This window comes from Mytilus edulis, chromosome 7 (genome assembly GCF_963676685.1).
Source record: "Mytilus edulis chromosome 7, xbMytEdul2.2, whole genome shotgun sequence".
In the NCBI taxonomy this organism is placed as follows: Eukaryota; Metazoa; Mollusca; class Bivalvia; order Mytilida; family Mytilidae; genus Mytilus; species Mytilus edulis.
This window is the reverse complement of record NC_092350.1, coordinates 27,477,593-27,504,232: the sequence shown is the minus strand read 5'-3', so window position 1 is coordinate 27,504,232 and position 26,640 is coordinate 27,477,593. Positions and strand designations below refer to the sequence as shown.

Genomic DNA, 26,640 nt, shown 5'->3' with positions numbered 1-26,640 from the left:
TCGCTCATCTGTATTTTTTTGTATATTTATATATTTGCTCAATAATTATATAATTATGATGTTGAAAGTACATTCATGCATGTTAACAAATGGCATTTTACGTTCTATCATGATACGAAAGCCATAAAGGGACTCATAAAAAGTTTAATTAATCCGATATATCGGATTGTTAATGATTTATAATCCGAGATCACGGATTCATTATCCGTGATCTCGTTTTGATAGTCCGTTATCTCGGTTTAATAATCCGTGTTCTAGGTTAAATAATCCATGAATTCGGTTTAATAATCCGAGACAGCGGATTATTACACCAAGATCACCGATAAGCAATCGGAGATCACGGATTATCAAACTGAGATAACGAGTTATTTAACCAAGATCACGGATTACTAAACCGGGATCACGGATTATCAATCCGAGATCACGGATTAATTCTATTTTTGTGTGTGTCCATTTATGACTTCCGTACGTAACCATTCATCACAATTTTTGCAAAATAAATATCTTGCGGAGTAATTGGGCCAGTTATTCTGGAGGCGAAGATGGTTAAAATAGTTTACGATGACATACGACGACGGACTCCTAGTGCTACCAAGCTCGCAATAATTTATTTCTATTCTATCTTAGATTAATGCGGTTACTACTATCATGTATATTAGAGATTTCCAATAAAATGACTTTACTCGACATAACCGACCTAACTCAACGTATTTCGTCCTACTGCATTGAAGCATGACGGAAGGGAGCATACACTGCATGCATGTTTTGCTCTTTGAACACGCATTGTTTGCTGGAATATACCGTCAGTAAAAATCAACCCCAACTAATTGTTTTACTCTTTAAATATTTTGTCATTAAACTTTAAATGATTTTATTGACACAAATAATATAATGGAACAAGTAAATTAGCAACTTGTAATCTAACACACCCATCATTTCTTGTCATTTCACTTGACCCATATTTTAGTTCTTCTCAAATTATGAATTTTAAAAACTACCAAGACGAAATTTAGCATGCAAATATTAAAATAACGAATTCCGAAGCGAGAAGGTTGTCTTTTTATTGTTTTAAAAAGATTTAACGTTTAAAGTAGATTCCAACACACCCGAATGTAAAAGGTGTACTCGACTGTTAAAACAAAATAATATTTTTCTATAATTTAATTGAAGATAATTTGATGTGGGCAGAAATTCATATCAATGATATATTTTTCAAAAGTACTTTTTCGTCTTTACCTATACCAAATTATGGGGCGAGGTTTTTGTTTAAGTATACCTAAACTTGCATCCGAGGATACAGGGGTATAGGGCGTATTCCCCCTTTTCGATCGCTAAATAAGTTTTAAAATCCATATCATTTTTAGCGTATAATTGTCCAAATTGTTTTTTGCATCGCTCCGCTCGTCAGTATAAATTCAATTATAGAAAACTACACCCTCTTTCAAATATCTTGGATCCGGCCATGATCACAAATTGTATTGCACGAAAAAAAACCTTAAATGATTGTCATTTGACTTTGATAAATACTTTTTAAAAACAACAATGTCTGAACATTAGGCATCTCGCATGTGATTTAAAAGTTTAAGACTACATACTGAATTGGATTTTTTTCCCGTGATTTAGTAGCTCACTGAACACAGACATGTGATACTGAGTGACGTGTAATCTAATGGACACATAGGCAATACATAAAATCTGCTAAACAGTTACATGTTTAACCCCGCCGCAATTTTGCGCCTGTCCCAAGTCAGGAGCCTCTGGCCTTTGTTAGTCTTGTATGATTTTAAATTTTAGTTTCTTGTGTATAATTCGGAGTTTAGTATGACGTCCATTATCACTGTACTATTATGCATATTTTAGGGGCCAGCTGAAGGACACCTACGGGTGCGGGAATTCTCGCTACATTGAAGACCCATTGGTTGCATTCGGCTGTTGTTTGCTCTATGGTCAGGTGGTTGTCGCTTTGACATATTCACCATTTCCTTTCTCAATTTTATGACCACTAATGGTCCTACAGATACTCTGTACTTTTGACATGACAAAAGGTCTCGCTTTTCTAGACTGTCTATGAATGTTTTATTCTTAATTTGTGATGTACAAAAAACAAAATGTAGTATGATCGTCAATGAGACAACTCTTCACAAGAGACCAAATGACACAGAAATTTTAACAACTATAGTCCAACGAAGGGCTTTCAACAAAGTCCATACAGCATAGTCAGCTATAAGAGGCCACAAAATGACAAATGTAAAACAACAAAAACTAACAGCCAAATTAATGTTTAAAAAAATCACCGAAAACACAACAACAAACGATAAGCACTGAATTAAAGTTTCCTGACTTGGGACATTCACATCCATACTAGGACAATGGTGTAACAGTACGACATAGTTGATCAATATTATAAACGGGATAATTATTCTTTATTTATTAGTTGTAGTTGTTTTTTAAGATAATGTTCAGCAGCTGTGGATACTATCATTTCGGTACATGGAGCTTATTTGGAAATACTAGAAATGGCTAGCTGTTTTTATGCTTCGTTTCAGTCTCACGAGTCAATCCCTTTCTATCTGTTTTAATTGTGACATGATCATTTGATAAACGATCTCCATTGGCTTTAACTTGGATATTTATAAAAACTATGTATCATAGAGATGCATGCGTAAAATAAGTTCTCGACATAATCTGGCTAAAATATTAGATACGAATTAAGCCTCACGTTATACTTACGACGAAGAAGCCTACAGCTATATATAATACATGTACTTACGACGAAGATTAAGCCTCAAGCTATAGTACTGATGATGATGATGATACTGATGTATGTCTTATATCCAGCGACAAATATTACATATATATTGAGGATGATGAAAATTAATTATAATTATTAATACATATACCTTTTTAAACATGCCCGACAATTAAGAGTCGCATTTTCATATGCTAGGTAACTAGAGAGTGTAACCACTATCAAAACACACTAGTCTTTTTACGAGTAAACCAATACCTGCTCTTGCTCGTATAAGTATATAATCATGAATATAAAAAAAATTTTCTTCAGTCGTGTAACACCTTTATTGTTGATCCTGTCATTGGATCTGTCGCATAGTTGTCACTTTTATATATATATATATATACCTTCAAAGCGAGACAAAAATTGAAACTCAATCAATATATGAGATAGCTTTAGAATCTACTTCTAATCGGATGAATACGAGTAAAAAGAAAATTCCCGTAAAGACTGAAGTGACATTATAGTTGTCTCAAAAATGTAACAACTATGTAAATAGACATTCTCATCCACTTTTAATCAGAAATACTTGGGTACAGGATATTTTTAGCCAATTACTATGTACTATGATAAGTTGATAGTTTACTATCCACAGTGGTCAATGCAGATTATTAGTCATCACTTGCTAATCAAGTACACCTTCCAAATTACAATCTATATAACGAATTGGTGTACACATTTATTTACACACATTATTATCAACTACAATTTTCTTTTTTTAATGTTCGTTGACTTTTATTTTAAAGAAAAGTATATGTCAACTATTAAAATTTAAAGAAGTACATGACCTGTATTAATGTTTTTTTTTAAATATTCACTTCCCGTTGACGTACGTTTTTCCTGTTGAATTTTTTTTTAGAAGTTGTAAATTGTGGAGATTAAGTGCAGAAGAAGAGAACGTTTGAAATGATACTTAATAAAGTATGATGCAATCCCAGTTATCAACTTTAACAGAGACACGTTCTGATTAACATTTTGAGTTCATTTTTTATGAAATTACGAAAAAATCTATATAAATTAATACCCACGGAAATTAAATATTATAAAACATTAAAAATCGAAAAGAAGAATCTATCTGATAACGACAAACAAAATCAATACAAATATCAAATAATAAAAGGTTCATTTAATTTTGCAAAGATAAGTATATCTGAAAATCAAAGTCATTGTCAAAACCATGAAAGACAACTCAATTGAATCGTATGATAGGTAAAGATACGTATATATACGTGGTCTTATGACAGTGAAGTTTAGGCGGGAATCTCAATAGTCACGTGATATATAAAAATCATGATTTCTTTCGTTTTTCATCATCTTAGAAATATTTGATATTGATAAAAATTATTATGAATGGATTTCATAGTTTAGGAATGCTTAGTTAAAACTTGAGTAACGCATTTAACAAAATTAATTGGTTAGCAATAACCGGTCCCGTTACGTGCGTACGTCGAGTTAGGTACGTATGTCATTTTATTGGAAATCTCTATTATGACCCTACGTACGTAACCATTCATCACAAATTTTGCAAAATAAATATCTGGCCTAGTAATTGGCTCAGTAATTATGGAGGCGAGTATGGTTAAAATAGATAACGATGACAAACGACTACAGACTCCCAGTGCTTGCAAGCTCGCAAGGCCCTGTGGTCTCTTTGTGCCATATGTGCTAACAAGTAGAAAGTCGCACGACTGTTTTCTACCATTTAAAGTATTAAGCATAATTTTGCCTGGTGCATGTCGTTTTTAAATAACGTGGAATTTTTTACATAATTTTTCGTTTTCAATTCTTGTATTAGTAGTAAAGAAAATAAACTTTTCTTATATTTTGAAATTTATCATCCTTTTATGATTTTCTTTACTGCTCTGTTGCAGATATCTAGCTTCTGGAGATTCCCAAACTTCGATAGCTCTTGCTTACCGGGTATCCAAATCAACTGTTTGTAACGCTATTTCTGAAGTATGCAATGCAATATGGCGAAGTCTCAACACAGAATATCTGAAAGCACCAACTACAGGACAAGAATGGTTAAATATTGAGGAAGGATTCAGTGGTACTTGGAATTTCCCACATTGCATAGGGGCACACAGTTAGAGTATACGAAGAGGATCTTTAATTATAGATTGTCAAGGGCAAGACGGGTTATTGAAAATGCTTTTGGAATACTTGCAAGCCGCTGGAGGATATTTAGGCGACCCATTTTGGCAACTCCAGAGAAAAGTAAAGAAATTGTCAAAGCCGCATTGTCTTTACATAATTTTGTGATGTATGAAGAGAGGAACGTACCTATCCTTCATATTTACCAGTAATCAGAAACATATAAAAAGATATACGTCTCTGATTTTATATACTATGAGGTACTCAATATGCGGATTATCCCTTGAGGGATTATCAAAGCACATCGGTACCCCTTTTTGTTTCAGTTTTTATCAAATTAAAGATCCTACCTGGTATACCCATCTCTTCGCCAATTCTTTGCCACTCTGACTGTGTAATATCGGAGTCCATATACTCCTTAGTAGATGGATCCCATAAACATGTTGTATCCCTTACAAGATGGATCAGCTTTTCTCTGTCAAACCCCGGCTGCGTCTTTTTCGATGCCATGATTGGAATGAACATGTGCTTGTTAACCTTTTAACCTATTTATTTTACATAAAAAGTGTAGCGATGTCGCTATGAAGTTGAAATAATTTCAACTCGCTTACGAAAGTTTGCGATTGACCTTGCGTTAATGGTTTTTGTAAGCGATAGAAGCGATGCCGCGCGTTATCGCGCGTTGTCGCGGACAGTCGCTGCGTTTTACCTGGCGACAGAAATATTCGTCGCATCGCTCATCGCAACCGAAGTATAAACCCACCTTTAGAATTAATCATATTATACTATTCTTAAAATTGGGAGTACTCATGACATACATGTAAGCAACTAAATGTCACTGCACGGCCTTCAATAATGAGTCTAACATATATATTAAATACTAGTAGTCAGATTAGTAATGTCTGCATATTATCAATTTGTACAATTTTGTAATTCTAACTGCATACTAAATAAATGTTTTAGTATTGACACAACATTGTTGATTCATCTATTAAAAAGTCAGAACTTTATTTCTATTTACCCGTATTTTCATTTTCTTCCCGCTTTTGATTACTAACAGTCATTGTGTTTTCTTCATATTCTACATTACTGAATTTGTCGCCTTCTTTGCTTAGACTTTTAGGATTAGATTGTCCGAAAACGGCTTCCGATTCGAAATGTTGACCAGTTTTAGTGCGGACAATATCTGAATGGTTGGTGCTTCTGTCCTTTTTGTATATGTTACACGCGAATGTTAAATGTTCAACAGTTTCTATAAGTTTTGCTGTCTTCTTTCGTTCTACCTGCAAAGTCCCCTCCACGTGTTTCAAACGATTGATTTCTTTATTTTGCTGCAGAAGAATTTCCTCGACTTTTTTTTATTTTTTGCGACTGAAGGTGGTGTTCATATTCCATTTCCCTGAATTTTGAATGAAATTTAGTCGTCAATTTTTCGTCTAACTGTCTCAATTGCTGAAATGATATTGTACCATCTTGGTTGCTTAGTCCGCTCTTAAGGTCTTCATTTTTGAATGTAGACTTTACAGTCTTTAAAAGTAAGCACATACAAGTAATCTGCCAAAATAAATTCATTTTGGCACCAATTGTGTCAATGCCCTAATTCACTTGAAACAATCAGTGGAAAGAAGATAAAAGAGTGAAGGTTAAGTTTGATCTTTAAATGATAAACGCATAGCTATATTTAAGAATTGAATGCTCTTTTTTGTAAATTTATTGGGGTGTAAAAGCGTTGACCGAAGTACATTTTGTATGAAGCGCGGAAGCGCTTCATACTTAAAATGTGCGCACGGTCAACGCTTTTACAACCCTATAAAGTTACAAAAAAAGCATTCAATACTTATAATTACCATGATTTTTACCTATAGGATCATGAAAACACGCCTTTTATCAAGTTTTGATTTTATTTTCCTGTGCACTTTATTGTGGGACCTCGTGTCATCATGAATGAGAAGTTTTATTGAGTGAAACAACTGCTTAAGGAATAACACATGATGTGCAGTTAGCCAATCAGAATAACGTATTGTAATGAAACATACATCTAATGTAATTATATAGTTATACAAACTAGTCACTAAAAACCACGTATATCGCTGTACTAGATTGTACGTATATAAAACCTTTCACTCAAGTCTTACCGATTCTTTTCTTACCGAATTCTTAATTTTGTATCATGTAACCGGTGTAATTCAATACATTTTGAATATAGAAATAAGGAGTGCATGATTGTCAATGAGACAACTGTCAACCAAAGTTAAAATAAAGTGGATGTTAGCAATTATAGGTAACTGCGCCGTAAAATGCTCTCTATGATAACTTTTTTTTTTAAATGAAAATGAAACAAAAAACGGTTGTGCGAGTTGCAACATTAATTTTAGCTGTTTTAATTACTTTAGCTTGAAACAGATACATGTACAAGCTACTCTATTCAATAGAAAGACCACATTAGACACATATTTAAAACATCTTGAGGTGGCTTTGCATGGCCTTTATCTACACGTACAACAAACCGCCTAATATCCAATTTAATAATATATTTTTTAGGGGGGGGGGGGGGGGAGGGCAAGTTGTCAAAAGACTAAGGACTAGTTTAAGCTATTATTATTGACAACCGCTTGTTGATTTTTTAATTTTTACTATCTAAAGTGAGTGGATTGTTATATTAATAATGTTTACTCCCCGAATCTTATAGAAAGGGATAGGAAAAATGTTATAACTAGGAAATTGAAAAACTCTTGTTTGAACTGAAAACAACCATATGTATTAGCAGTTACAGTTGCTTCTCTTTGAGTTAAAATCTATTGCCAAGCGACTTAAAATGAAAAATTAGTTAAAATAAATCAGATGGAAAAGAACAGATATTGTACTATTGGTAGAGGTACATTTAGCGTCTAATTTTTTACCTCATCGTCGCTTTAGTGAGTGAAAATCTTTAGGAACGTTTGTAACAATATTTTGATTATTCAGACACGTTACCAAATTTATTTTTTGGTAGCTTCCATAAATGTTATGTGTTACGGTTTTAGATGATGCTCCAGCTGGTACATGTACAGGTCACTGCATATATGAGTTGCCTTAAATCCTTCGAAAAAATCTTTCCATTTTAATATCAAATGTACATGCACATGTATTAACATTGCACTTACAAGAATATATGTATTCTAACATCGTATTGCATGCGTGACTTTAGTTCGATAACCATAGAAAAATGGAAAAAAGATGAAACTACAATTTGCTTACAAAGATGCATTTTCCATCAAACACGTGAAATATAAGTAAATGACCTGATTTTCTAAGTGAAAATATTAAATATGAAGGAATTTGTCAATATTTGTCAATATATCACATTAACAAATCCTATAAACATAAAATAGACATATGACAGATCGATGTTCGATCTCTAGTCACCTGATTGGCGCGGATCTTGTATATATATCTATAAGTAGGTTAATTATTAACTGAATAAATAATTTTTGTTTGTTCACAGTATGCCTTAACAATTAGTAACTGCGCTGTAGCATTACCATGCATTAGAGTTGTCCAATTGGCACTCATTCCACATTACCAAGCATTAGAGTTGTTCCATTGGCACTAATTCCACATTTCCTTATAGCTAATAATCAAAAGAGTGTAATATGTTTTACAAGAATGCAGACATATATATATATATATAAAGAAAGCAAACCCTTGTATCTTATTTTGGCGACGTCTTTTACGAACATTGTGGAATTTGTGTCATAAAATTTTATTGATTTTGCAATAATGTGAGATTCCTGAATATTCATGAAATAACAATTATGTGAAAAAACGCCTAAACTTGTCGAAACTTGTAAATTGTCTGAAATTATCTAATTACCCGTTGGCGATTTTAGGACACATATATAGTGATTTACAAGGAAAACAATTTCGACTTTTGAAATGCTCACAACGGCTTACTTTCTATCTTGCTTATATATTTCCTTTTATAAGTCCTTTGAAACATTTGCCGAATTCTTAAGTCACACTTCTTACCAAGTGTGAAGCGAAAAATCATTGACCGATATAAATCACAATGGAAAACAATATTGTCTTGTTTCGCGCTTCGCAAATAATTGCAGATTACGAGGACGAATCGAAAAAACAATCTTGACTTTATATTATCATGTAAGCACATGCATTGCAGGAAAAAAATAATAAGTAAACCTGACATTTTGCTGTCCTCCGCGTCCCATATCCATCTATATAAATCTCTTATCAGTTTTACCAGTTCTAAAATGCAAACTTGACCGGACATTCAGGTTGCCGTTTGTTGACTTTTTATATAAATATCCAATTAAAATATATATATTAAAGTCCATGATACCTATTTCGACGTTTAGTATTTGCCCTAGTATAATAATTATATTTCTACTCAATACTTGATATCTTCTTGAAGAAAATATTAATTTTGCTATTTAATTTTTTATAGATTTTGTGCGTCCGATACGCTTTTATTGAGATATCTGCACTAGGAACCATAAATATTTGAAATCCAGGGATGTATAGACTAAGTATTTGTAAATATGTAAAAACATTAGGAGCCATATAAACAAAAGAGGCCAAATTCCTCTATGGTCAATTATTCCTAAGCGATTTGGAACCTTTATTTCTGAATAATTCATTGTTTAGTATATATCATCATAATAAGGATACTGGTATTTGTCTAAAATTTGTATATTTAGGGAGCAAATGATTAATCTTCTACTTAAAATCGTGTCTATAAGGATATATCATATATACGATGACCTATTGTTGCTTCAACCCACGTAATTTGGACTCTGGTGAAAAGTTTGAACAATGGCAATCATACCACATCTCATTATTCTGGTGAAAAGTTTGAAAAATGGCAATCATACCACATCTCATTATTCTTGTATATTTAGCAACATCAGACATAAGTATATTAAAAGAAGCTGTTGTTTCCCTGTCACATTGCTTTTCATGTGAGCTATTGCAAAAAATCATTGTGGTCATTTTTGTTTATAATAATACACATCATATACACATGTATATTGTCTTAGCAGGTAATAAAATTAGTGTTTACAGGTAATAACTACAGGTGCCCGTAGGGACAATTATTTACTACCATCAAATAATAATCTGTAACCAATGGGGCGATTTTTGTCATGTTTGCGGTGGTTTGTAATACGTAAAATTTGGATCAGGAAGATATGAAATATTTAGTGGAAATAAAATAGGAGATATGAAGCGTGGAAGCAGGTATGGAGTTTTAAAATATTTTTAATTCGATTTTCCTGGAATTTAAACCACTTAATATTGTTAGATCAACTAGAAGTAAAAACAAGACTAATTTGAAAATCGCTCTAAACCTGGGACACACTATTGATAATTATATTATTCCTAACCCATTATTTCAGATACTCTTACTTTTGTCATAATTTGGTTTTAATTCCTTGTATCAAGATGATAAATGTACACACTTAATAATAATAGATGGCTAGCATTCATCAAGTTAATCGTAACATGTTACATACATGATATAAACGTTTGTTTTAAAATGATAATTGAGACTTTAAAATGCGGGATATATGTTATACATGTATCCACATTAAATGCACCGAATTGTTTCATTGTCGTAGTTTTCGACCGTTTTCATGAAAAGTAAATAATTTGGAAAACGTATATAAAAGAAATACGGCGATTATGAAAGCACGTCTTCTATAAAGAGTATTTGACAGCCTCTAGAGGTTGCCGTTGGTAGTTATATTGTTTTAAACTCCTCTTGATATTTAGTTTTATGCTTGAAATGTGCGAAAGTCTTAATATCGTTTAAAAAGTCTAAATGCACCCTTAATATATCTATTTTTTTTAACGCAGTGACACCTTTTTACACCACATTTTTAAGCCTAACGCGTCTATTAAATTGTTATTTGACAGTTAATATGAATGAATACACAAATTGTCTAAATAGTTTACAGTTTTATACGTCACACATAAATCTATTTCTTAAAAAGAAGTAAGAGTTTTTGTGACCTATCCTTCAGGGGATTATGTTAAATGGTTTAATTAATCATTTGTCGTTTAAAACAAAAGGAGACCATAACGTCAAGTTTTATTATCATAGGCATATGCGTGGAAAGTACACTATTTGTCTCCGAGCTAAGTTTAAACGAAAAAAGCGCGTAAAAAACAAACATTGAGAGACCAAAAGTGATAACAAATTTAATAATTTGGTGATTTTGAATTAAAAAGCCCTTGCCAATATCTCCTTAAGAATTAAGACCATTACAAATAAGAGAAAAAGCATGTGAAGCCTACAGGTAATACAAATCGCAAATTTTTGGCACCAAAACATCTATGACCATAATTGCCAAAGGTTACACACGATATTTCCACAAATAGCCAGTACCTTATGAGTCATGGACAAAAAATTGTACCTTCAAACCTTTATACAATATATATATATATATATATATTATGTATTCTCATATATTATCATGCTGGAGAAAAAAATTCCCTGCAATTTGACTTGTTAGCCTGACAGGGCATGTGAGCTTATAATTTCTGTGCCCAAAACCGAAAAACAGAATGAGAGTTCATGTTAAAATCATGACTTTCCAGTTTAACTTAAATTTGTTTCGGGCTTCACAGGGAATATTGATAAACTCGTCATATAAATCCTGAAGTTCCCGTCCTTATTACATGCATATTATATACAAAACTGGTACTTACAACATGTGAATAAAGCAAACATTTTAATAAAGGTGATGAGTATATAGAAGAACTGGTTGCTTAAAAAATGCAATTCCAGTATATTTAGATATATTCATCGAAAAACATGTATCTTAAACATCAATATAAGTACACCCTTCACGTGTATAACTGTCACTGCACAACAGATAATACTATAGCAATACATCTACAGAATTTCATTTGCATGTAAATCTTTTAGCATTACTGGTGTACTTATTGAGCTATAAAGCAAAGAGGATCGAAATGAAAAATACTTTGCTCTCGTCATAAATTATATTCATTTGCCATCTTTGCAAGCCGAGGGTTACGATTCTGTTTTAAAGTTAGAAACCATGTTAGTGGTTTTCATATATCTTAGAATGAAATTCAAAACAGTGTGGCTGTGGCCATTGATTGACACATTAAATTCATCCAATGACTGGGACAATTTAGGTGAACGTTTGTATGTAACGACCACTGATCACTATGTACTTTTTAAAGACACTTAAACTATGGGGTCACCAAAGGTTCTCAACACCTCAATAAAGTAATTCGAAAAAATTAATCAGAAATAACACGATGTTTTGATTTATACCAATTATATAAATCAAAACATAAAGGTTATTCCTGATTATTTTTTCGAATTACTTTATAATTAAAGGCGTTAAGAAACCTTTGGTGACCCCACAGTTTAAATGTCTATCGTAGGTGCGTCGTGAACAGTGGTCGTTACAGACAAACGTTCACGTAAATTGTCCCAGTCAATGGATGAATTTAATGTGTCAATCAATGGCCACAGCCACACTGTTTTGAATTTCATTCTATTGTTTTGTTATGTTTGGAATTTGATTGACTGAAGGTAATTTATATTTTCTGTTAAACCTATCGACAACCATTATAAGATTCTGTACGAATTACAGCTTGGCTTATGTTAAAGACACCTTCTATTGTTGAAGGTATCAGAAATTGCTCTCTATGTTTATTTTGCTTGGGTTACTGTCACCCTGACGTATACCCCATATCTTTATATATTCATATACTGACAGAATATTAACTGCATAAATGAAAAATGGTTGTTTAAAGAGAGATTTTTTGGTTAGCAACTGGTCAAAGAGTGAACATGGTTGGGGTGCATCTGATTCTGCGCATACGGTACTGTATGTCATAATGCTATTGGTTCCGAGTATCATGATCTTCTTGAGTGAATGTATGTAGGTAAAAAACATTTAAAATGTCTCTGATGAAGAATTGTATCATAGGCAATCATTCCACATCTTATTTTTTTCTTACTTCTTCAGTAGATTATGAAAAATGTAAAGACGTTACGCGCGATGTTCGTACATGTAAGCGTAACACAACGTCGCGAATACTTCGTAACGTTCAAACAGAAAATTCGACTGAAACGTTGTTTTAAGCAAGTGCGACATTCTTGTAAGACTCGGCAAAATCGACGGTGCTTTTTAACTACTTATCGAAAATTGATGTATTTTAGTTTTTTGAAAATTTAAGAAAAATAACATTTAAAAAAAATATAAAATTCTACCATTATAAGAGCAGTGATATGCAAACAATTGACGTAAATTTGAGTTGAGTTCGTTTTTACGTCAAAAAATGGCGGTGCGACAAACTTGTAAGCCTTTGAAAAATCGGTCATAAATTACAATATATCCTTTTTCAGGATATTTGTCTTTAAATTCATAAAATTAAGCAAATACTAAACTTTTTTTTATTTTAGATAAATGTTTTTTGATTCTCAAATCTGGAATCCCAATTTTTTTTCCCCACGGGACAGATTTGCCCTTGTTGTATGGAACGCGGTTTTTTTCTATGACGTCATCATAACGTCATAAAAATGCATAAAAGACTGGGGGAACCATTCTGTTTAATAATGGAAAAAATCGTTTTTCAAAATATTAAATAGTTTTGACGAAACTTATAGTTTAGTGGTTACAATAAATGAAATATGTTACGCGGGACAACCTAAAAATCGCCGTTTTTTTTTTAAATTAAGCTTGTCGATTGCAGCATAAAACATAGTTTCAACAATTATTTTTTTCGTTTTTATTTTAGAAATCGTTATTTTTTAAAATACGTACAATAGCAATGAATATGATATCACACAATTATATATTTTGGACTTGCATCTTGCCAACAACACCGAATTTCCAATGAGGTACGAACATCGCGCGTAGCGTCAAAGCGTTTTTACTAGTTAAAAGTGCCAGATCGTTCGTTTCCTGGAGTCGTTAATATAACAATAACAGTACCAAATTAACTGTACCAGGTGGGTATTTAGGCAATTAATTCATCTTTAGTGATCCTTGAGGCAAACATATGACATGCAAAATAAGTACATATCTATTTACTAGATACTCGACATGCTTGAAAATTTTAAGAAGATTATTTACACTTTGTAATGTAAATTTTAAAGTAAAAATATATATATCATATCGTCGTTTATTAGTAAACTTCTAATCATTTTGTAAATGTACCTCTTTTTTATCATATTCATCATTGTATATATATGATATATGCCATCGTTGTATGTATGCATGTATATCGGTAAAATGACAGAAAGTCACAGGACTGAAAGTCATAAATTTGTTAGGATAAAAAGTCATATATAATTTGTATACAATTGTTTGAATAATTAAGAGAAAGATCTTGAAAAAATACTTTTTTATTACATATATTTATTTTATAGTGTAGGAAATAGTTTATTAAACAAGATAAATTAAAGAATTTTAATCATGCAAAAGATAAATTGATTGGCACCACTGTTGGTAATTTTTTTAATTGATTTTGTTATAATAATTCATCTTTCTATACAAAAGTTGAAGAATACTACAAAAGTGCTGGAGTTGCTTTGTGGGTATACTACATGTATTTCACTTAGCAACTGATCTGCCTTCAACACCTTATTTTCTGAAAGTGAATTTTCATCAATTGCGACATTACCTAACAGGACTTATTACCGAATGTGTTCATTTTTTTTTAACCAACTATGATCAAAATGATCGGCGGCACATATTTGGTAGGATCTTCTTACCCATCCGGAGCACATCATGTCACCCCGTTTTGGGGTCAAGATGTGTGTTGCTCATTCTTTTCTTTCGTATTTCTGTTGTAGACTGTTGTGTGTCTGATAGTCATTTTTCGTCTTAGTGTTTCTCTTCGATTTAAGATATGTGATTTGGTCCTTTGGTGTAATACGTCTCCTTTAAGAATAACATGTATTATAATTTTAAACTCGATGTTTTTATGACTATAAGAAAGGTTTGTCAATTCTACGTGTATATAATAACATGGCTTGTTTCTGTCTTGATTTTAAAAGTCTTTACAATTACAATATTTTATTAACCCATGAAAGTTAGATTTAGAAATTAAAAAAAAAACGATGTCATTGTTCATATGAATCACACCCCTGCAAAACATAAGCAAAACAATGTTTACAAATTGCACAAAGGTGGTTAATTGATTGCTATGAAATATATGATTCATGTATACTGATGTAAAACAACAATTTTTAATACAGGAAAGCCTCCACCAAGAGGATGCAGCGAGAGAACGGGGCAATAGAACCAGAACTACTCAAATCTAAGATCGCCATCCTTTCAGGTAAAATACATATCTTTTATAAAATATTATTCAATTTTTGCATTCTTCGCTTACTTTTCTATATTGTATCGACACTAATTCTATATAAAAAAAGAAATGTAAATAATTTGTTTCCTTAATGCATGCATGTTGGTCTTTGTTGGTCTTGTATGATTTTAAATTTTAGTTCATTTATATATTTCGGAGTTTAGAATGACGTCCATTATCTCTGAACTAGTACACATTATTGTTTAGGGGCTAGCTGAAGTACGCCTCTAGGTGCGGGATTTTCTCGCAGTGTGGAGACCCATTGGTGGCCTTCGGCTGTTGTCTGCTCGTTGGTCGAGTTGTTGTCTCTTTGACACATTCCCGATTCCCATTCTCAATTTTGTATTATGTATATGAATACAAGGATATTTTGGTTAAATATCAATAAGAAATCAACCCAAGAAATATAAGTTACACAAAAAAAAAAAATCAACATTCATTTTTGAATCTCAAGAATTATGTACTTCCGAATTTTCGCATGTAAACGCATAGTTCACATAAAAAAGTAGGCAATTTCACTATCGGTAACAAAATGGGTATAAACAAAATAATATATAAAAATGTAGATATTCGTCATTTCTTTTATAAGTGTTTATGTGCAAAAGTATTTAGATTTATCTTCTACTACATGTAGTTATGTAATTGGAATTTATAATTTTAACTTTCTCATCCGGGATGTAATCAATTATGTAAGAAGAATACATGGATAAATATTTGAATCCGATATACCTATTTATTTCCACATTAAGGTGAAATAAGTTCAAAACAAGTAAATATTTATTCATTCCTCGGTAAAGTCTTGTCTAGTTATCAAAACTAAATGATTGATAACGACAATTTCATATGATTATGATAACAACATCTTCAACTGAAATATGTGGTGGACACAGGTCAATTTTAGGCTACATTAACGGCACTTTCTAATTACATTTTTTGTTGATTTTATTTAAATAATTTATTTTGTTTATCAGTTATTTGCTGATAATTTCCAGTACTAATTTTTATTGTGTATTATATTTTTTTTTACCTAGTATGTTAATTACTAGTGTTTCTAACTGCACGGTAAATGCAATTAATGTTTTGTTTTTTCAGAACTACATGTATATATGTTTTCCTTTTTCTTAAATGCAAGATTTATTTTGATTATCACAAAAGATGGTCAGTGAGACGATAGCCTAACATAAAAACTATACCCCCCCCCCCCCCCCCCAAAGAAAAAAAAACAACATCTAAACGTTAATACACGGTACTCACGAAAGTCAAAATGTCAAAAAATATGCCAATTTATAAATCAACCTAATACAGACAACTTGTGAAAGAATTCTACAAAAACGTTTAGAATTTAATATAGACATCAAATTAAAAAATTGACAAAAACATCAAATAAAACAACAACAACCCTTTGAGATGTTCTACGAACAGACGCATTACTTTGCCATATTTTGTTACCATTCAAGGTGTTGTCAGACATCAACCCCCTCAATGTATGTTCTTGCTCTAGAGACATAATAAACACACAATAATTACCCATCATGGCAATGTCTCTTTGATAAAGATGGAAAAACCAAAAAAAAACAATAGCTTATAGTAGAATTAAAGAAAACTGCCAGGTATAAGCATATTAAAGGCAAATATTATATAAAAGAACGTTTTCCTGTCAAGCGACATATTTTTTTCAAATGAAAATTGTCATCCAACGAATACTCATTAATCCACAGTACCATCGACCTCGTTATAAATATTTGGCCTGTGTTGTTGGATTGCTGTCTTATTATTCGCGACATATATTACTAACTCTTATTTGTTTCGCAGGTGGTACGGATTTAGCTGGAAATCCTTTAATAACATTTCCTATACATAGTGCCACAGACAACAAAGACTGGGAACTTGAGGGGGCATGTAAATACCTGGTATATCTGCAGGATGTTATTTTTTTAGTTATGAAGAGGAAAAGTGCGGCTTTTGTGGCTAATTTTAGACAGGGGTGTACTGAAAATATTATTACTGAGGTGGTTAAAGCTTTGGAACATCTAGAGGTGAATATCATAATCATATTTTCGAATCGAAAAATAAAATTCGTTCTGTAATCTATCTTATCTATTGGACCAGATTTACTTAAATTTTTTTGCGTAGGTCTACTTTGACAACTTATTTGCTTTTCTCAAATATATAAATAGTCATGCACTTTTAACCAAATAAAATAAAGGAAATTAAACATGTTATTATTAGCGTTGAAAAATGTATACTGAACTGTAATGTATATTCTCATATTGGTACAAAAGAAACAGACTTCAATTTGCATGTCGTTAACCATTTTGACGGCCCTATATTATGTTATCATGGACGACTTTTCGTGTATCATAAAGTTTCAAACTTAATTGCACAAGAGTTACTAATCCTGTCAAAGTCGTTTAGAATTTGTTGTATTATACAGATTGAGCGTCGAGGAGCTGTGGCAGCATTTTATATAGTCAAACCAAAGTCCAGAAGCAAAACAAGACTTCTCAAAAGACTACTTGGTCTGAAATCACAGCGGAAGGATACCGTAACGTTTGGAAATCAGTTTAAAGTAAGGCTTACGTTGTATTACATCAAGTGGAACCAAAGAAAGTATCAAGCATAAGGAAACATTTAGTTTGTAGTATTTAAAATTAGAAGCTGTTCAGTGATTTACATATAAAAATAAGAAGATGTGGTAACTATGATTGCCCATGAGACAACTCTTCACAACAGATCAAGTGACACAGTCACATGTACATTTTTAACATATATTAGAAGGACAACGTATGGAGCAGGCCGCAATAACATTGTAACTTTTAAGTTAGAGATACCATCGGGTTAATAGGATTAGTCATAATATATAAAATAAATGCATTCCATGTTTATGACATAGGAATTAAAAAAAGAGGAAGATCGCATATGAGCTAATTATCAGACTTAAAAATTGAACTAAAACGTATAATGAAACCTTTAAATAATTGTATATAATCTGAGTTATTTCTGGTCAGTCTGCTTCATGAATTACGTACAATTGGTCAGCATGAATTTATTTAAAGTTCTTTAAATTAATTTAAATGTTTTCAGTTCAAATAAAACGCCATATTCGTTTAAAAGACCACACATCAGGGACTTTCTTGTAGGAAAATTGTTATCTATATAATAAAGTGTTTTGGTCATTTCTTAAATGTTTGTGAGTTTTTTTTCTCTAAGTCCTATATTCTAGCGAAAAATGCGTAGTACTATTTACTTTTGTACTCACGTGACTCATGCAGAGGATGGTGTCTACAATATGTCTCTGGCGGAGGTTTATTTAAGTCTTAGAGTACATCTCTTTAAACGGAGTCTGAACTGAACACATTAGACCTTTCTGGATTCCTGCATTAAAAAGTTAGAATTAAAGCGAAAATCTTTATTAACCACATTTGATACTAGGATACTCTCTGTCACAGACAAAAAATATTTCCAATACTTTACAGGTGTATGTGCTAATATTGCAAAGTTATTTAGGTTCAACAAGACCAGATTGAGATATCTCAAGGAACACCATTCAAACACCGCTTTATCAGGTTTCAATTGTAGAACTACAATTTATTATCTTGGTTTATCTGGAGTTAACTCGCTTTTGGCAGAAAATGAAATATCAATTCCTTGTTTTTTTTCGTTCGCGTTTTACAGGAATTATCATATTATATAGATTTTTTTATTTTTCATAAAAGTCAAATATTATTAGTTACATAGTGTGCTAGTGACCTAATACGGTATATATGGGGTCAGTAAATTCCATATGGGGTGAGAGCGAAGCTCGAATCCCCATATGGAATTTACTGACCCCATATATACCGTATTACGTCACTAGCACACTATGTAACGAATTTATCTTACCGACTATCTTAACGTGTGAAATTAAGACTAGTGATTCTCAAAATGAGAAAGTCTACTAAGAAAATACTTCCATTGATCCTACAAAAACAGATGCCAACAATAACGACTTGTAAGGTTTAAATGTGTTTTATGAATTTTTTTCAATCTTAATCATCAATTTCTTCGTCTGTTGGAACTTTTAAGATTTTTTCTCAGTACTGTTTTGTTTTTTATAAAGGGATATAACACCTTTACTAACCGTGTATGAAATAAGCCCCGCCCCCTTCTTACCTAATAAGGAATATAAAGGGACGTAACTCCACTACTAACCGTGTATGAGATAAGCCCCGCCTCCCTACTAACCTAATATCAAATATACACGGTTTGCACGCGGACGCTTTTAACCAATCATATTCCTGGAAATGTATAGGAGGTAAGATAAAGGAAGTTACCTTACATCCTACATGTCTATCATTTCAAAGTACTGAACAGAGTCAGACGTTACGCACGGTATTCGGTCTATTTTTTATTTGACAATTTCTTGATGCATAAGTATGACAAAAACAAATCAAAACTACGTATTATTGAATAGTAACTTGTCTTGAATTTTCATTTTAATCGAAATTAAATAAAACCTGATTTAATAAATTTAATGTTATGTCGTATTATTATGATTAAGCAATGATTTTGTGTTAATGACATATTTACCGTGTAAGACGTAACAACAAGCGCCAATCATCCAAATATTAAGGAGGAAAATTACTAACTACTGAATGGATTTCGATAAAATTTGTACAGGTGGGATATGATATGATCATATTTATTATGTGAAACGGTCACGATAAATATCCTGTCAGTTCGTAATCTAGCGGCCATTTTCGAAATTCCATAGAGCTGTAAGATGTGAAAATTCGCGTATACAAAACTGAAAGCAGACACTTCAATACTATAATATTTTCACTTAACACATGACATGGGCAAAATCTCTTTGTTCTTACTGTACTATAATCTGGATAATGCACAGCAAAGGTGTGCATTAACTACCTCAGATATACTGCACAGTTCAAATCTATTTTTACCTTTAGCGCGGTTCCTAGATGTTGACAGGGGCGTTATTCTATCAAATTAAAAAAATATATCACCGAGTGTAGCGAGACTAAAACAATATTGACGATTTTAAGGCAAAACACGATACTTTGTCCAATCCTAGGGTGAACGACATGTTCGTCCCCACCCCCGAATCCGACTTCTTCCTTGAAATTGACTTTGTACAAACATCGTAGTTTCAAAATAGGAAAAAAGAAAGGTTTCTCATTCCTTTTTTTCATCTTAGCTTGAACATAAAAATATTATATTTTGCGTACAACTTAAATCTTAAATCAGTGTTTTAAAGTCAGAAAGAGAGTTAAAAAAATGTTTGGTCATTTCCGCCAAAAAAGAAATGTATCTAAGAATATCCGAATAAAAGAAATCTGACTTGGATTAGTTTTAGACTCAATGGAATTTAATATAACGACTTTTTCAATATCTATTCCTAGGTGGAGATCAATCAGACTTCATTTAGATGGACGTGTCTTGAAAATTAATACAGTATATACAAAGAAATTTGGGGGAGGGGAGGAAAAGATTGAAAAGAGAAACGTATTTTCTGTTTATTCAACATTTAAAATTTAGGTAATATAACATCTTCCTCGGTTTATCTTTCTCTATTAAAGCACATCATTGATGGAAAGATATTCAAAAGCAATTAATCTAAACTCAATAACCCTTTCAGTTATGATTTTTTTTTCATACAACGATTTGAAGACCGGTGATTTGAAGGTACTCAAATTTTAAAAGTCTTAATCGTCACTTATTAAATAAAAAAAATGGGAATAGATTAAACAGAAACATTAAGAAAAAATCTACCATTAAATCGCAATTTTACAAAAAGTCTAAACCCCAAAAAAGTTGTCAATTTAAAACTCACCAATGAAAGTCGTATTTCCCCCTTTCTTAGGATCCGTGGATTGCGGAAAATCGACCACATCTAAAACGTTCACGTAAATTAATGACGTCATTTGTTAAAACAGTTATTGGCCAATCAAATCGGTATATAGAATTTAATCTGCACGCGCTCAGGATGACCCTTTAACCCGAACTCCTACGTCGTTCGGGTTAATAAGGGTCACCTGAGCTGTGCAGATTAAATTCTATATACTGACTTGCTTGGTCAATAACTATAACATAAATAATAGAAAAGGTTCGCCACCTCTACATAAAAATGTGATTTTATTGAATTTTACAAAACTATTTTCATTTTTAACATAGCTTCTCTCATTTTTTTTGTGTTCAGTATTGTCCGTGTCTCCCTTAATTTGCTTAAATGTTACTGAAATGTAATTTTTTTAAAGATTTATTTAAGCCTTCAATGTTAAGGAAACGCTAAATTTTCATCAATTTTCATCAAGTTGTCCGTGTCTCCCAAAAATGTTACCACGTCAAAATTGAACGATTTTTTGCACGGAACGTCAATGTAACGTTATATATATAATTTTATTTTTCATTTACTGAGAGTGTAGCATGTTGTGTTTTTAGTATTTGACACGTTCTGTGTAATGATATTATTTTGGGAGATAATGTTTTAATAGTTATTCAAATCAAAAAGAAAATTTGACTTCCATCAAAATTTTTAAGCCATGAGCTGATCTTAAAAGTGCCCACGAAGTTTCCGGATAAATAAAAGTATTATGCAAAAGGTAAGGTATTTTTAATGCAAAATAAAAAATGCATTTTAAACCAAATGACACAGAAATTAACAACCATAGGTCACCGTTCTGCCTTTAACAATGAGCAAAACCCATATCGCATTGTCAGCTATAAAAGCATGATTCCATCATGATTCTCTTGATATGATCCCGCTATTTTCATGAGTTAATCTACATGTAAATTTATCGAATATTACTCAAAATTTTCGGATGAATATATATGTAGCACTTTGATAATACCGAAGCTTTTGAGTTTTTGGAATCTAGTAACATATATGCGTCTGCTAGTACGATTGTATATGTTGTATACACTAAAAGTCATTTCCCTGCATTCGACAAACAGACGCATTTGAAATTACTCATTATATTTCAAGGACTGTAGATCAATTTTTAATTTAAAATAAAATCAACAATTCTTAACTGCCGTTTTCATTCCAAAATCTGAGGATAAAATTAAAATTAAAGATCAAGCAAACAGAGGATAAATAGTAGCTGTTGCTGCCATTGACCTGGACAAGGATTATTTTTCATTGTAATCTTCTGAATGACACATATTTGAGATGTTGATAATACGAATAAAAATACCCTGAAATTATTCACGAACTGTAGTTTGAAAACAAGTTGAAGGCGGGTTAATAACAATTATACTCTTTAAGCACAAAACTCTTTGGTAAACTGGCTGTTTCCAATCTATATAAATGCCTATAGTCCTAGAAACTTGTGATGACGGAATTCTGAGAATCATAGAGGATATGCATTTTGCAACAATTGAAATGCTTGGGCAGTGACAAATATTTGAAATATACACTTTCATTATGTTTAGAATATTGTAAAGTTAAAGTTTATTTGTCAAAAATATATACTAGTAATCAGTCATGTTAATAGTTATTTTCTCAATAAATACATGTAGTTAAACATCAAAATGAAGCAGTTTTTTAAAAAGCTCCAAAGCTTTGACGTTTGGTAAAGAAGTAGGTTGAAATAATAGAAAAACGACGTCGACTAACGTTACCATTATAGTGGAAGATATTAGCAAGCAAAATCGAGAGAATTGTGCAAATGATGATACAAGCATGAAAATTAGCACGAAGCATCATTATTATATACTTTTTAAGAAAAAACTGCTGGCCATGAAAAAGAATAATTTTTTCAAGATGGCCACGGCCTTTTTCCAAAATGGCTGTTTTTTTCCAGTGCGGAAATTCTTACTTTTCTGGAAAAGCTTTTTCTTTGACCTTTTGTCAGGGAAAAATATTATCAGGTTTGGTGGCTACATTCCTTACATGTGATGTATTCAATATAAATACATATTTGACTTTTAAGGGTTTGCGCATGAACAAAAATTTAACAAAATTCACACATAAACATTTGAACTGTTTACTATTTACTTGGTGCTTTTGGATTTTTAATGATATCATGAATTGGTTTGATATAAATTTTAAGTTTATGAAACAAATGCGTTTATCATTTTTGTGCATGTCCAAACTATTCATAGACATACAGAGTGACTTGCACCCACAACCAGGGCACACTGATGTAAATCGTAGTTCATCTTATAGACGAGGATTTGAATTTCGTTAACATATCTTGGTCGTCATTTGATTTCTCTATAAATCTATGCTCTTATATTTAAGTAAGTGTATTTCTTCTATGATGTCACTGTTTGAAAACTCCCCCAATCAGTTGAATTGATCAAGCATTCGATGGACAAGGTGAAAAAAGGGGTTAACTTTCAAAATCCTAGCCAAATACAATTATTGATGCAGATCACCCACTTTTGGTATTGGCTAAGCAAATTCAGTGGGAATAATCAGATTTGTACAGAGAAAATAAGTTCATCGTTATGTTAGGTGAATAGTACATTGAAATGGCTTGTTTTAAAAAATTGGTGATATATTGCATGAAAGTGGATGGATTTGTGCCCTCACTGAAGCCTATATTGCAAGACCTAGAACGTCATATTACTTTCATGTATATTCAAATGTACCTAGGACTAGACAGGCGCATCAGATAACAGCGTGTGTTTTGCTTGAATCAGTAATGTCTTAACGCAGAAAATATAGCTCATGACTCTGTGTCGTTCGATTATTTGATAGACTGGTGTGAGGAAAGAGAGTCATCTCGACCACAGTTGAATTTTGGGCGTTCAATTAGGAATCTAAAAGAACTTCTTGAGCTTTCAGTCATACGCCCATTTTATGAGTCAAATATCGTACTTTACAATCAGTGTATATGAAGCATGATACCGTATTGTTTGGGTCCATATCGTATTAATTATGCTCGATGATTACTGATCCATCTCCGAGATATGGCTTCCCTTCATGAACATCACCCACTAGGTGGCAATGGAATTTGAAAATGGTAATTTCATGGTACGTAAGACCAGCAAGCTGTTTTCTTATATATCACAATTGATCAGGCACAAAAACAGAATAATGCAATTGTGAAGGGCGATAATGTTACCACCGAAGATCGCTTTAAGACGATTGATGGATGGTAGTCAGTAGACTGGTAGAAGAATTTGACAGATCTATCTAGTAGTTTGAGTCATTCTAAAACTGATGAACGACATCATGAAGACTATAAGAAACACAAAAGAATTTCTTTGAAAAGTATCAAAGGCTTTCTAAAGTGATGAACGAGTTTGGAAATCCATTTTTTCTTTTTCTAGAACAGTCGCCAGATTTGTACAAAATTGACTCGTTTAAGGAAATTGTTGCATCGGAGGCCGGTGAGATATGTACATGTATATAAACTTCAAAATACTGGGTCCGAACAATACGAAGATCTTTTGAAGCAAAAGCAAAACGACGGAGAATCTGCTTTTTATAACCAGATAAAAAAGAACCATTTCCTATTAAAGCCGTCAAATGAAACTGTAAATGTCTTTGTCAAAAAACAAAGCCGAAGAACATAAAACGTAATTGCGATCTCTTTTCTCGACTTCTAATTTCTTGTCAAAGTATACAGTTTGATTTGAAAGATTTCTTTATCCTTGCAAACCAAATTACTCCTCTGTCTTTGTTTAAGGGTGTCACTTTAAGCAGTGTTATTAGATCCCAGTATTAGGTATGCACAAATTGTGAATAGGTTTTTAAAGGCTTCGTGTTTCTGACATAATAAATGTGTTTGGTCCTCGTGCACTGCCTTATTCTTTCCTTCCATGCATTCTGTGAATGTGACACTGTGTCAGTATTTCGTGAGAAAGTGAAGAGGTCAGCTTGGCAGACAAAGGAAAAATTTCCAGATGTAACGAATGTTTTTCGCGCTTTAATTTTGAATGAAGACACAGACATGGACATCATAGAAGCATTTACTTGCATCATGTACGGCAACATCAACATTTGTCTTTAACAATCACGATTTGAATCATTTCGGCCTACAGGAAATTCTCTTCCGGAGCACATCAAAAGAGAAGCATACCAAGGTGGACTCAACCGGATGTATGCATTCAACAGGTTCACGTACCAAGTCATGAACACTGGATATGGATGTGAGAACAAAAAACAATGACAGTTGGAAACCAAAATGAACTTCTTTGGTTGCCGTTGCAGCCTCGTATCAGAAACGTTTGAAATGCGGATGCAAAAAATCCAGTGGTGTTACAGTTCTGGCCTTTTATGTACGGGTTTGTGTATTGGCAACTGTCAGATTTAAAGAAAGGCAACCTGTCTTTTCTAACCAAACTAGGTATTTGAACTTAACAAAGTAAGTTTTCAACTTTTTGGCCGCCATTTTGGAACCGGTAGTCACTATTTCGTCATGTATGTATTGTTGTATGATGATAATCGTACTTTAGGAACAGTTATCTACGTTTTATCAAAAGTTACATTGGACTTTACCTACAACACAGCTTTCAAAGGATTTCCGAAATGTAGCCATTTTCAACTGTTTTGCCACCATTTTGGAACCGGAAGTAACTTTTTCGTCAATTATGTATTGTTTCATCGAACTTTAGTTACTGTAATTTACGTTTTATCAAAACTTACTTTGGATTATACCTTAAACACAGCTTTCAATTGAATTTCGAAAACGGTTGCCATTGTCAACGGTTTTGTCGCCATTTTTGAACCGGAAGTCACTTTTTCGTCATTTATGTATTGTTTTATCGTACTTTAGAAACTGTAATTTACGTTTTATCAAAACTTAATTTGGAATGTACCTATAACACAGCTTTCAAAGGATTTACGAAATGTAGCCTATTGGATATGACGCCATTTGCAAAATGAGCGGTGGCCATCTTGAAAAAAATGGATATTTGTTATGGCCAGCAGCTGATTCTTTTTAAGTATCGTTTAGTCAACCTTTATACCAAATTTCATGCTTGTATCACGATTTGCACAATTTTTCCATAATATCTCCCACTATTACTAAACCGAACACCGTGCGTAACGTCTCAGTAGCGCTAATAAATTCGGTTTCCCTCATAATAGTATAACTTTATTTCATTACATGATACTTTGATATTTTCCACAGTTTATTGGACGCCTTTATTTCATTACATGATACTTTGATATTTTCCACAGTTTTTTGGACGCCTGTATTTCATTACATGATACTTTGATATTTTCCACAGTTTATTGGACGCCTTTATTTCAAAGTTGGGAATGTCATAGTTCGGCTGATGATTTATGAACACTCTAAGATGGCTATAGTATATCTAGAGTTCTGTTATATTTCTAGTTAATGGTATTAGCATGGCTACATATGTATATCCTAATTACTTCAATTTGTGTTTTGTTGTAGCTTCTAGCAAGAAATATAAATATGTCAAAACCTATCATGTTAGTTAAC

General features: G+C 32.4%; 1 protein-coding gene across 1 annotated transcript in view; it reads left to right on the top strand.

Moving 5' to 3' along the window:
• The first annotated feature begins 9,971 nt into the window (after positions 1–9,971).
• The window catches only part of LOC139481170 (uncharacterized), a 34,198-nt gene continuing 17,529 nt past the window's right edge, over positions 9,972–26,640 (top strand). Inside the window, exons 1-4 of the mRNA XM_071264326.1 lie at positions 9,972–10,120; positions 15,129–15,211; positions 17,051–17,274; positions 17,673–17,807. Coding sequence (XP_071120427.1) covers positions 10,104–10,120; positions 15,129–15,211; positions 17,051–17,274; positions 17,673–17,807 — 459 coding nt within the window. The 5' untranslated portion in view covers positions 9,972–10,103. The remainder of the gene's footprint in view (positions 10,121–15,128; positions 15,212–17,050; positions 17,275–17,672; positions 17,808–26,640) is intronic.